This window comes from Ylistrum balloti, unplaced genomic scaffold, assembly GCF_031769215.1.
Source record: "Ylistrum balloti isolate Yb309-2 unplaced genomic scaffold, AGI_CSIRO_Ybal_v1 Utg372286, whole genome shotgun sequence".
Lineage (NCBI taxonomy): Eukaryota > Metazoa > Mollusca > Bivalvia > Pectinida > Pectinidae > Ylistrum > Ylistrum balloti.
Window position 1 is genome coordinate 6,162 of NW_026783063.1, and position 12,645 is coordinate 18,806.

The 12,645-nt window shown below is 36.7% G+C and overlaps 1 protein-coding gene across 1 annotated transcript; it reads right to left on the minus strand.

Moving 5' to 3' along the window:
• Positions 1-1,661: 1,661 nt before the first annotated feature.
• Positions 1,662-12,461, minus strand: LOC132564450 (uncharacterized). The gene is made up of 8 exons (XM_060229103.1): positions 12,018-12,461; positions 11,069-11,843; positions 9,131-9,243; positions 8,405-8,561; positions 7,152-7,288; positions 4,607-4,726; positions 2,719-2,866; positions 1,662-1,960 (listed from the first exon to the last, which is right to left on the minus strand). Exons 1-8 carry the CDS (start codon positions 12,459-12,461, stop codon positions 1,662-1,664), a joined length of 2,193 nt encoding a protein of 730 aa, XP_060085086.1.
• Positions 12,462-12,645: the final 184 nt, after the last annotated feature.

Here is a 12,645-nt window from a genome sequence, read left to right on the forward strand (position 1 = left end):
GTATAGCTGCGAGGCACTATGTCTGTACTTGTTTAGGATAGTATAGCTGTGAGGTACTATGTCTGTACTTGTTTAGGATAGTATAGCTGTGAGGTACTATGTCTGTACTTGTTTAGGATAGTATAGCTGTGAGGTACTATGTCTGTACTTGTTTAGGATAGTATAGCTGTGAGGTACTATGTCTGTACTTGTTTAGGATAGTATAGCTGTGAGGTACTATGTCTGTACTTGTTTAGGATAGTATAGCTGTGAGGTACTATGTCTGTACTTGTATAGTATAGTATAGCTGTGAGGTACTATGTCTGTACTTGTATAGTATAGTATAGCTGTGAGGTACTATGTCTGTACTGTATATTATAGCTGTGTGATAGTATTTCTTGATTTGTACTGTATATTATAGCTGTGTGATAGTATTTCTGGATTTGTACGTATATTTTGGCTGTGTGATAATATTTCTTGAATTGAACGGTATATTATAGCTGTGTGATAATATTTCTTGATTTGAACGGTATATTACAGCTGTGTGATAGTATTTCTTGATTTGTATGATATAGTATAACAATATTACTATTATATTACAATTTTTTTTGACAATGTAGACAACTTCGATATGATATCGAAGGGCCGCTTGTTGGATAATCCTTTTCTGTTTAGTAAATGGATAAGAAATCTTGGTAATCTCCAATTCATTCAACCTTCAATGTCTGTCTATATATTGATGTCAGATATGTCAATTGAAATCAATTTGCATATCATTTACGTTTGTATGTATGCTTGGTCTATAGTAAGGTTAGTGGGATCGGTTTGTAAACCAGTAAACTTTGACGGATCATCTAAACCATTGATTGGAATGCCATAACAATGCATGTATCCCCAACACTCGGAAACATTTAGATTCATTTCTTTCATGGTCATCGAGAACTTTTTTGTCAGACTGCAAGAGTAATCATGGATCAATATTTATGTAATTTCAAACATACAATGAAAAAGTTAATTATTTCCAATGGTCTGTTCCTTTGATTTGATGGGTCTGTAAGACAAGAATTTGTCTCCGAAAGTAACGGCTGTTTTAACATTTTGTAAAAGTGTTCGCTGAAGTTGCGTTATGTACAGAAAACCGTCTAAATTTATTGAATAGTATGTTTCAGTGTGAGAAAGTTATATAGTTTATTCATACAGTATATCAGAATATGAATTATATCAATTCATCAAAACAATATTTGTCTGATTGATTACAGTTAACAATACATTATATAAACAATGTACAATGGTTGCGTACACACTAAACGTTAATTTAATGGACAGCGTGAGCTCATACCTTGACTATTGATGAAATTTAAGATAAATCTTCATCTTTATACAATATCAATATTTTCATGCACTACAATTAGTTAACACGTATCAATGTGGATCGATTTCACTATAAACATTCACCTCGATGCATTCATTACAGTACTGTAAGTACTTAGCACTGTTATAACACTGTATTACAAAAATTCAACAGTTTTCAGAAAACATCTATAACGGTATCCACGGTTACCATGAAAGTTCAATTACCATGCAAGAACACATCATTTAACAATTTGAAATGACTTAAACATTAAAACAACACAGAAAGTTATATACTTTTGAGGAAGTTTCTCGTGTGCATTTGCATCATTCTAAATCAATGAAAGATTAATGTTGCCGTTCAGGTCTAAGACCGGCTCCGGTGAATGTTCTGTTGGTTCCGTTTTTGCCTTTGTTGGTTCTTTTTCAGTACGAGAGTTATTGATATCCTTCGCCTCGACTTCAATTGCTTGAATCATTTCCGGGTCACATCCCTGTTTGACCTTTTCACCAGAGCCTATCTCGGCCATGTCGGAATTAATAGCTGCTAGTGTTTCTTGGCACATGTACTTCAGCATTTTGGGGTCAAACACCATCTCCATCTCTGCAGAAAGGCGTTGCGGTTTTGGACCTTGAAATAGAGCAATCAACTGAAGTCGGTTTCCTTCGCATAAGAAGCTATGTAGTGTCAGAGTTTGATAAAATTAATAAAAAGGGAAAATAAAGTCGTTTGAGCTCTGCATGTGCAGAACAAACGACAACTGTATTCACTATATTCCGAAATTGATAGTCGCCATGCCTGAAGTCGACAACATTGTAGAGTACCCGGATGTAAAGATGTATATGTATCAGAGCACAATTATACAGACGATTGATGTTAGACAAAAACGGCTACCAGACTAGAAGATCGATATGTATTTAAATTGTGTTGATATATTAAAAGTGGATGGAGTTTAGGAACAGCGAAATAAGTGCCTTTGCTTTATTTTTCGTTTGTTCGAGGTAACATAACACTTTATATTTCCATCATAGCAAAAGGCACTTCTATAACACACATTGATGAACATAAAACAAAATCCTGAATAGTATTTAACTAAGAAAATAAGAAGTTTCATCAAATTGTCTTTCAATCTAATGTAAATCGAATCTAAAATCAGATTTCTCCTTTCCATTTGTACCTTGTTAAATTATGATGAAACAAATGCCAGTTGGCAACTTACCCTGGCAACTGCGAAATCAGCAAGGATATTGTGGAAGTGAAAGTCAAATCCAAACCACAAGGTTGTTGCAAATCAATATTTGTAGACGTTCCCGTAGCTATATCATACAAAATGATGGACAAAATGATGGACAATATTTTAACATCATATATCACTATTAAACACTTACCGATATCAAATGTCTGTGAGCCTACAATATCGGGATCTGTTGACTTTCCGGGGAGATAGCTAGCATTATCACAATGGAGTATATCTGTCATGGTGTTAAAACTCTCGCCAGTTTGTGAAGGGTTCCGTGCAAAGTAGTTTCCGCTGAACTGGAATGCAATATTAAACACGACAATGAGAACCTACTTTCTACATGTTCCGCTTCAATGTGTTTGTTAAGGTTAGAGTTCTGACAGACATGTTCCGTGTCAGTGTGTTTGTTATGGTTGGAGTTCTGAAGTACATGTTCCGCGTCAATGTGTTTGTTACGGTCAGGGTTCAGACATACCTGTCCCATGTCAGTGTGTTTGTTACGGTCAGAGTTCAGACATATCTGCCCCGTGTCAGTGTGTTTGTTAAGGTAAGAGTTCTGACATATCTACCCCGTGTCAGTGTGTTTGTTAAGGTAAGAGGTCAGACATACCTGTCCCGTGTCAATGTGTTTGTTAGGGAAAGAGATCAGACATACCTGTCAGGTGTCAATGTGTTTGTTAAGGTAAGAAGTCAGACATACCTGTCCCGTGTCAATGTGTTTGTTAAGGTAAGAGGTCAGACATCTGTCCCGTGTCAATGTGTTTGTTAAGGTAAGAGGTCAGACATCTGTCCCGTGTCAATGTGTTTTTCAGGGTTGGAGTTCTGACATACCTGTCCCGTGTCAATGTGTTTGTTAAGGTAAGAGGTCAGACATCTGTCCCGTGTCAATGTGTTTGTCAGGGTTGGAGTTCTGACATATCTGTCCCTTGTCAATGTGTTTGTTAAGGTAAGAGTTCAGACATACCTGTCCCGTGTCAATGTGTTTGTTAAGATAAGAGTTCTGACATATCTGTCCCGTGTCAATGTGTTTGTTACGGTCATAATTCAGACATACCTGTCCCGTGTCAATGTGTTTGTTGCGGTCTGAGTTCAGACATACCTGTCCCGTGTCAATGTGTTTGTTACGGTCAGAGTTCAGACATACCTGTCCCGTGTCAATGTGTTTGTTAAGATAAGAGTTCTGACATATCTGTCCCGTGTCAATGTGTTTGTTGCGGTCTGAGTTCAGACATACCTGTCCCGTGTCAATGTGTTTGTCAGGGTTGGAGTTCTGACATATCTGTACCGTGTCAATGTGTTTGTTAAGGTAAGAGGTCAGACATACCTGTCCCGTGTCAATGTGTTTGTTAAGATAAGAGTTCAGACATATCTGCCCCGTGTCAGTGTGTTTGTTGCGGTCTGAGTTCAGACATACCTGTCCCGTGTCAATGTGTTTGTTAAGGTAAGAGTTCAGACATACCTGTCAGGTGTCAATGTGTTTGTTAAGGTAAGAGGTCAGACATACCTGTCCCGTGTCAATGTGTTTGTTAAGGTAAGAGTTCAGACATACCCGTCTCGTGTCAATGTGTTTGTTAAGGTAAGAGCTCAGACATCTGTCCCGTGTCAATGTGTTTGTCAGGGTTGGAGTTCTGACATATCTGTCCCGTGTCAATGTGTTTGTTAAGATAAGAGTTCAGACATACCTGTCCCGTGTCAATGTGTTTGTTAAGGTAAGATGTCAGACATCTGTCCCGTGTCAATGTGTTTGTCAGGGTTGGAGTTCAGACATACCTGTCCCGTGTCAATGTGTTTGTTAAGATAAGAGTTCAGACATATCTGTCCCGTGTCAATGTGTTTGTTACGGTCATAATTCAGACATACCTGTCCCGTTTCAGTGTGTTTGTTGCGGTCTGAGTTCAGACATATCTTTCCCGTGTCAGTGTGTTTGTTGAGGTTCGAGTTCTGACATATCTGTCCCGTGTCAGTGTGTTTGTTGAGGTTCGAGTTCTGACATACCTGTTTCGCGTTTTTGTATTAAGTTTGAAGTTCCGATTTACCTGTTCTGTGTCGGGGTCAAAGAGCACCCCTCTAAGGACACCGTCCAGCTCCTTATTCTGTAGTTCGAGTCTCTGAATGTAACTCTGTTGTCTGACCAGGACCATCTTCAGCTCCGCTATCTACCGATTCAATCACACGATCATTTATAAATTAGTTGTCACAATTTTACTTGTGCTTTGCATATGGCATACACTTATGAATGCTAAAAAACAAAAACAAAACAGAAATCGGACAACCAAATTCGGACATAATCATTATACACAAACTCGTTCTAGATTGTATTTTCGTACATGTAAATGTTGTTTCCTAACAGAAGAAAAATGTTCTTTACACTAGTATTGGCAATAACACAGACAGTGAACAACATAGTACTACAGAATTGTAAACTGAAAATAACCAGAGCCTTTTTCCTCTGGGATGATTTCAAAATATATATTTTTGACGTATTTAAAGCTTGTTTGATTGAATATGGGAAATTTAATGCGTTTATTGGTAGTATCACGGACCGCCAACGAGCAGAATGTCCGCGTGTTATGTCACACCGGAAGGATACGAACAAATGTTGCATTTTAGATAATGAACAAGTCTTCTTCATTGACCGTGAAAGGCATTCCATGACTAAGATAAGAATCAGTTCTAAAACAGTACGAACGGACAGCGTGAGGCCAACATCCACTCTCGACGTCCCGCTTCCATTCAAGTTTTGATTCAACGACACAAAGATGCGCGTTTAGGATTGTGCATGAGACCAATATCTCCCAGAATACATTGCGGTACCCTACATAACACCTCTGTAAACGGCTGACAGTATTTCAAGATTATTCAAAACTGCATATGTGTCAAACAAGAAAGTATTTAATTAGATTCTGTTTTGTTATTCATATCAGTATTTTGAAAATAAATATTTGTTGGAAAATGATAAGTTAAGTCAAAACATTAGTTTATATGACTGTAAAAGTCATGGATTAGCAACCATCAACCATCGTGTAAACATTTTGTACTTTCATTTTTCAAAAACCGGCATGTTCTCGAGGTCCATGTTCCGATACTGTGGCATCTGTGATAAGTGACAATAATTTGGCTACAATATTGACACACATTTCCTCCCCGAAAGCGCAAATATTATGGTTAACACTGCTAGGTAACTTTCGTTGGTGTCGTCTTTAATGCCGTCATATAAGTTCAATTGACCCTGACCGCGAGGTCAAGTATTTGTAGTCCGTGCAACGTTTACAGAGGTGTATTGTGACTGTTAAGGAATGACAACTCTGAAAGAGATTGACAGGAGACATCTGCGATTCATTAACAGAAACCGGTCCGAAGTACTTTTCAAAGAGTCGACCAGATTTCGCCGTGATAGCCATGACGGGCATATTCGCGTGAACCGTCGGCCAGACGAACATGACGTTTGTGTAATTCAGCGTCGGCAGTTCGGTAGGCAGTGTTATGGGCCGGGTTGACATTGCAACTCGTAGAAGTAATTCTAAGTTTATAGCGGGAAGCAACTAATTGACCAGTGTGCGCTACTGTGACGAAATCATAGATAATCACGTTTCTACATTTATTCGTGATAACGATGGTAACTTTATTTTGCACGGCAGGACAACGCACGACATCGTAATGTACGTGTTATTGAGGAAATTTGCATCAGCGGAACTTTAATATGTTACCTTGGTCTCTTGTAATACTTGGTTTGTCACCTACTGACCATGCTTGGAAAGAATCAGAAGCCAAACCCTCCCTGGCCACATTATATCGTATGTATATGACAGAATATTCAAAAACCCTTTCTGATAAATCTGATCATGTCCATGATGTAGATGTTTGTCATGCATCAATGCGAATGGTGGCCATACACATCATTGAACGCGTGAAACTAGATTTCCACCTGTGGCTATCTTTCTGAGGCTATGAACCTTAATCCCGATTGACCGATCGTCGGACTCACTGTGTCATTATGAAGAAAATACATTGAAAAGAAAAGTTTGGTACATCTTGCAACATTTTTTTTATCTTTTTTTTTCATATGAATTCATAAAATAAACAGTCGGAATACAGATTTTTTCCCATTAGTATAGACGCTTTGATCATTTCTCTGTTGAAATATCTGAAACATATGTAGCAATGTTGTTGTTGTTTTTTATATATATATATATATATAATTCTAATACAACAACAAACTGTCATCAGAAAAAGACAACATCAGTCAAATTGCTAAAAGTACATGTACATTATTAAAAAGTAGCCAACACTGAACATGGTAGGTTTATCTTGGCTTTAATATTTTGTGATAATATAGCCATTTAAAATTTTCAGCATTCGTTTTTTTACATTTTAGTTTGTTCGATGTTATTTCCTTTTTGACCGTTGTGTCTTTCACCTGTTGATAGCCCTAATGACCTTTTATATTTTACAGGCCGTTAAGATTGTAATAATAATAATAATAATCTCGGCGATGTTCGGTGCAAATGTACATATAAATATTCAACAATAACACGAGAAACGTGAGTACAGGTATGTTTCTGTACTAACACATGGACTTACCTTAAGTTGTCTGGAGAAATCCAAAGCCATTGCATGTTCTTGGTCACATCGCCTCTTTTGAAGAATATCCACCAAATTATTGTCTAGTTTGTCGAGGGACTTGCAGAGCTCGGACTTCCGTAGAAGTCTGTCGCCAACTGTACAACGTAATGGTAATTAAATACAATAGACACCATAAGTAGCGTGGTGTGAGGAGGGTCATCGTGCCCACACTAGTATGAATTATGACAAGTAGTTGTCTATTTTCGGAAATGCTTTACCATTCGAAAGTTTTTTTTCAGAACAGATCTTTAGGACAGAAAATGACCAGATTTGCGATGAACTTCAGATTACTTGAAATAGACGGCGGAAAGCTATCAAATATTTAGTTATATTCCATAAGTTATGCTATTATAAAAACTACTTATAAGAAAAATGATGTGAAAGAAAACTGAAACAACGTCATTCAAAAAATGTCATACGCGATCTATTTACCTTTGAGCACTTTCCATAAGATAGCCCTGTATCAATAGCTAGTTCAAAAAGATTTTTTTAATTCTAGAACAAAAAACAATTCCAAACATACTCTTTCATTATAAAACTTCGAAGTATGAATTTGGCCTCATGCGCTAAACTAAAGGAGAAAAGAGGAAAATACGAATTGATAAAATTTTCCTCTCAAGAACAAGTTTAAATAAGATATAGATCAGTCCTTAGTTTGATGATGAGATGCGGAAGTCTATTTCCAACGAGGATCAATTTTCCTCAATGTGACCCCTCTATCCTTCGAACCAACTCTCAATCTCCACTAATACACCTGTAGTTTAGTTTAAACATATTTTATTGACAATGACATTGACAATAGGATTAGTCAGTAAGTTTTACCAACTTATGAATGACTTCTCCTACAACATACACATAAACATTATATGTTCCGTACAGACAGCTAATAATGTTTGTGATATTACCACAGATAAGCTATATTGTTGGACAACGGTCAGTTGGGGGGTCAAGCTTCAATGTTGCTTCACTTCACATACTTTACGAGCTTTTCCGACACCTCTCCGCCGCTCTGATTTCTCAGTCTTTCCATGTGATATATTGAAATGATATATGTACTCATTAAATTAACATAATATAATTGATTATATATGTGATTGCTAGAAATCAGCATATTATTATTGATTATATATGTAATTGCTAGAACGTCATTCGGAAATATGTATTATCATCCTTACCAATAGCACATCGTATCTCTCTTACTTATACCTTACCTCTCTTACTTAGCAGACGTTCACCCTTCCTTCGGATATCCTCGTGTTGTTTGAGGGCGGTGATGACTTCCTGTATTTGGTGGCTCTGTGTTTCCAGCTCGGCGTGTAATTGGCTCCTTATTTTGACCCAATCCTTCTCCTTTTGTTCTATGTATTCCTAAGTTTTGTTAATCAAACAAACGAAAAATCACGGTTTACACCTGTTTAACACCTTGTCTTCGTGTGAATTCAAAAATAATTTCTCTGGTGATTTTTTTTTATTCATAACAGTAAATATGAATTGTTAAACTTCACTTGCCATAGAGATTATGTCTAACGATTATTTTTTTGCGGACAGACTGTGTTATCTGATTAATAGAATTTGTTTCGATTGACTAGAAAGTGCACGTCAACAACGAAAATGTTTCGAAATGGATAAATATGACTGCTATGACATTACATTATTAAAACTTGTATATCGAATTAAATATTGAATGGATAAAATTTTGGCCAAAATGATGTTTCGTGTTTTAAAGTCGAATACTTGTACTGAAATGAATGTATTTATATATCTAAAGTTTATATTTAATGATATCAGCAAATACCGCTCTATAAGTAACGAAAAGCGGACCTCCCTCGATCCCTCCCGCTCTGGAGTCTGTATATATATATTTTTTATCAAAATATTGAAATATTTACTAAAAGTCAATAGTGTCGATCCTGCGGTGCATGCTTGTGACAAAGTACCTGCATATTATTGTGGTCCGTTTTCAGCGAGTTGTATAAACGTTGTAAATGAGACGCCCAGGAATCCATTCTCTGTGAGTGTTGTGTGGCCAAAGCTCCCAAGTGAACAGTTTCTGTAAAGGGGAAAAAGCGAAATTCCCAAGATCAGATCCGGATGACTTCTGTGTAACTGATTTTTTTCAGCCCTCAGTCGTTATTTGATACAAGTAACCAACAGGAATAATATCTTTAAAAACTACTTATCAGAAGCTATTGTAAAAATAAATATGAAAGTCTTCCACAATGTACATTTTCAATAGTATGAGTAATATCTACAGTAAACAGAACTTATTCAAAAAAATTACACGAAAAAAACATCCGTAAACAACTGGATATATAACCGTATGATCGCTACTGTATGGTTGTCAGTAGTCTGTCAACCGGATACAAATACTGTATGATCGTTACTGTATGGTTATTGTCAGTAGTCTGTCTACTGGATACAAACACTGTATGATCGTTACTGTATGGTTATTGTCAGTAGTCTGTCAACTGGATACAAATACTGTATGATCGTTACTGTATGGTTATTGTCAGTAGTCTGTCAACTGGACACATATACTGTATGATCGTTACTGTATGGTTACATATGCTGTATGATCTGTATGGTTATTGTAGTTATGTCAGTATGTCAGTAGTCTGTCTACTGGATACAAACACTGTATGATCGTTACTGATATATACTGTATGAACTGTATGGTTATTGTCAGTAGTCTGTCAACTGGATACAAATACTGTATGATCGTTACTGTATGGTTATTGTCAGTAGTCTGTCAACTGGATACAAATACTGTATGATCGTTACTGTATGGTTATTGTCAGTAGCCTGTCAACTGGATACAAATACTGTATGACCGTTACTGTATGGTTATTGTCAGTTGTCAACCATATACGTACATTGTATGATGATTACTGTATGGTATGTACAATCATCGTAATGAAAATATCCGTGTCTGTTATTCGTTTGTATTTGACACTGATTGATGTTAGTCTCAGACTAAGTTCTACCACATCTCACACGATATCATTATGATGTCAGGTTAACTCACGTCATATAGCTTATATCTGTATTCCAAGGTAAATCTCTGTTCATTTTTTCAGTTCGCTACCACAGGCATACAATTTATTTAATTACATATTTTTCTTTATTTTCATGTCTCTAAATTAATGTGAAACAGTGATAAATCTACATACGGTATCCGACTCCTGCGAAAACGACATATTCTTTAACAAAGGGAAACAACAACCTTTTGGGCATTGTCATACAATATACACGATCTGTATCCCTACAGCCAGTGCTCGATCATGTTTTTTTTTTATAGAAATAAATGTCGAAATTATACAACTATACTTCTGAATGTTAGTTAGGAATTTGACGAAATTTTGCGCCAAAACTCGCCAACTAAACATTGACATTAAAAAGCAAAAATTTAAGGAATATTCAATGTTAAGCGCGGAAATGCCGATAATTATTTGTCCCAAAATATAATGTTATCAGTGAAAGATCTTGATATAATCTTTGTCGAAAATTGATAATGTTCTTGTATTTGATGTCTGATATATAGACAAAATCGTTAAAAAAAAGTGCCAAACGTGTTTGTACCAGATATGGTAGGGTGGCGTCAACACAAGCTTCCATACCCTGAACTCGATAGATGATATTTGATCTCGATGTTTGAACACATTTAAGCAACAGAAGTGAAGTGCTCACATGTAATCAAATTTGTTTAAATGAGAAAAATAAACGGACTAGTCTTAAATTCCACCGAAAAACATCAAACTATACGGTAAGTTGATAATAAAAAATATATATAAAGGAAAAACATTAGGAAGACAATATTTGTTCCATATTTGAATTTAAATTGATTAGTAAATAATAATAGTAATAAAAAAGTTTACCTCCGACTTCATTAACGAAGTCCTGGAATCGCGAGAACATCTCCTGCAGTGCTGAATTTAGACACATCAAGAATGAACGCATGTCTACAGCCAGATTACATCTTGTGTCATCAGATTCTTCCAAGAGTGGGTCACATTCACCTTTTTCGCTTTGCTTGTCTTCGTCATCTTCCTTGCTGTGTTGTTTTTCCACTTCACTACAATTTTCGTTAAGTCTCTCTTCGTTTTCTTTGTTCAGGTGTTCATCATCGTTGCTTTTTTCTTTTTCTTCTATCGCTTTGTCGTCATTTTCAACAGACATATGTTTGGTGGTGTCGGTGGTGATGGTGGTATCTACACATTTGTCAAGCTCTTCTCTGTCATGGCCAGGTTCACTTTTGTCTACCTGAACATCAATATCTTTCTCAATAGTGGCTTGTTCTTGATCTTTATTATCAATGTCTTTTGTATCAACATCTTCATCAATATCACTTTCTACGTCCTTGTCTTCATTTCCTGTAGCGGTGATTGCGTCATCGTTAGGGTCAACGGCCCTCGTATCATTTGTTTCAAGCCTTTCATACTGGTTTTCAATAAATGACACAAAGTTCTCAAATTCCATTAAAATTGACTGCATGCCACTGAAAGAATCATCTATAGCAGTGTGTTTGATTTCAAGACAGTCTAGCTTCTTATCATATTCGTCAAAGAAACTTTTAAATCCCTTATCACCCAACAAAAATCTATCGCTTGGTTCCTTCCCCTCAATTGAAGGCAATGAGTCCGAAAGGTTTGACTTTCTATCTGGCGTTGTAACATGAGTCTGCTGCATAGGAGGATACGATTCGTGATCATCTACAGCAGTGTGTTTAGTTTCAAGACAGTCAACCGTCTTACCATATTCGTCAAAGGAACTCTTAAATCCCTTATCCCCCAACAAAAAGCTATCGTTTGGTTCACTCCCCTCGACTGAAGGCAATGAGTCCGAAAGGTTTGACTTTTTGTTTGGCATTGTAACATAATTCTGCTGCATGGGATATGATTCGTAATATGCAGCCTGTTGGTCAAACTGGTTCTTGCAAAGGATGTCTTCGCTTTTAGAACGATGTATTAACGGGACACCTTCGTCCAAACAGCTACAGTTATTATCGATAACAGAATGAGCCGGAAGAGGATACTCACTTTGTTTTCCAATATTCTCCGTTTCCAAATACATAGGCGATTTCGTAACATCAACATGTTGCTGTCTGTTCATATTTCTGTCAGCACTGATGACAGGCTTCCAAAATTCGTCTGTTGCTTCTGGTATTTCTTCAAACGAATCTTCTAAAACATCTCCAACCATTCGATCTATGTCATCCTCCCTGTGGTCGTTGTTGAATGAAGAATCGAAGTTCGCTTTTTCCGCCGCCATTTTGATGTCGCCTTCAACGCGGAACCGGCGAAGAATCTGTGACGTCATGATATGAAAGTGACGTCATGCGAATGTTGATTTCCCGCCATTTTCGAAGTAATGGATCTCTGACAATATCAAGGAGAAATAGGCTAATCAATACATCTATGTTTTATCTTTATGGAAATTATAGGTCTTCGAACAT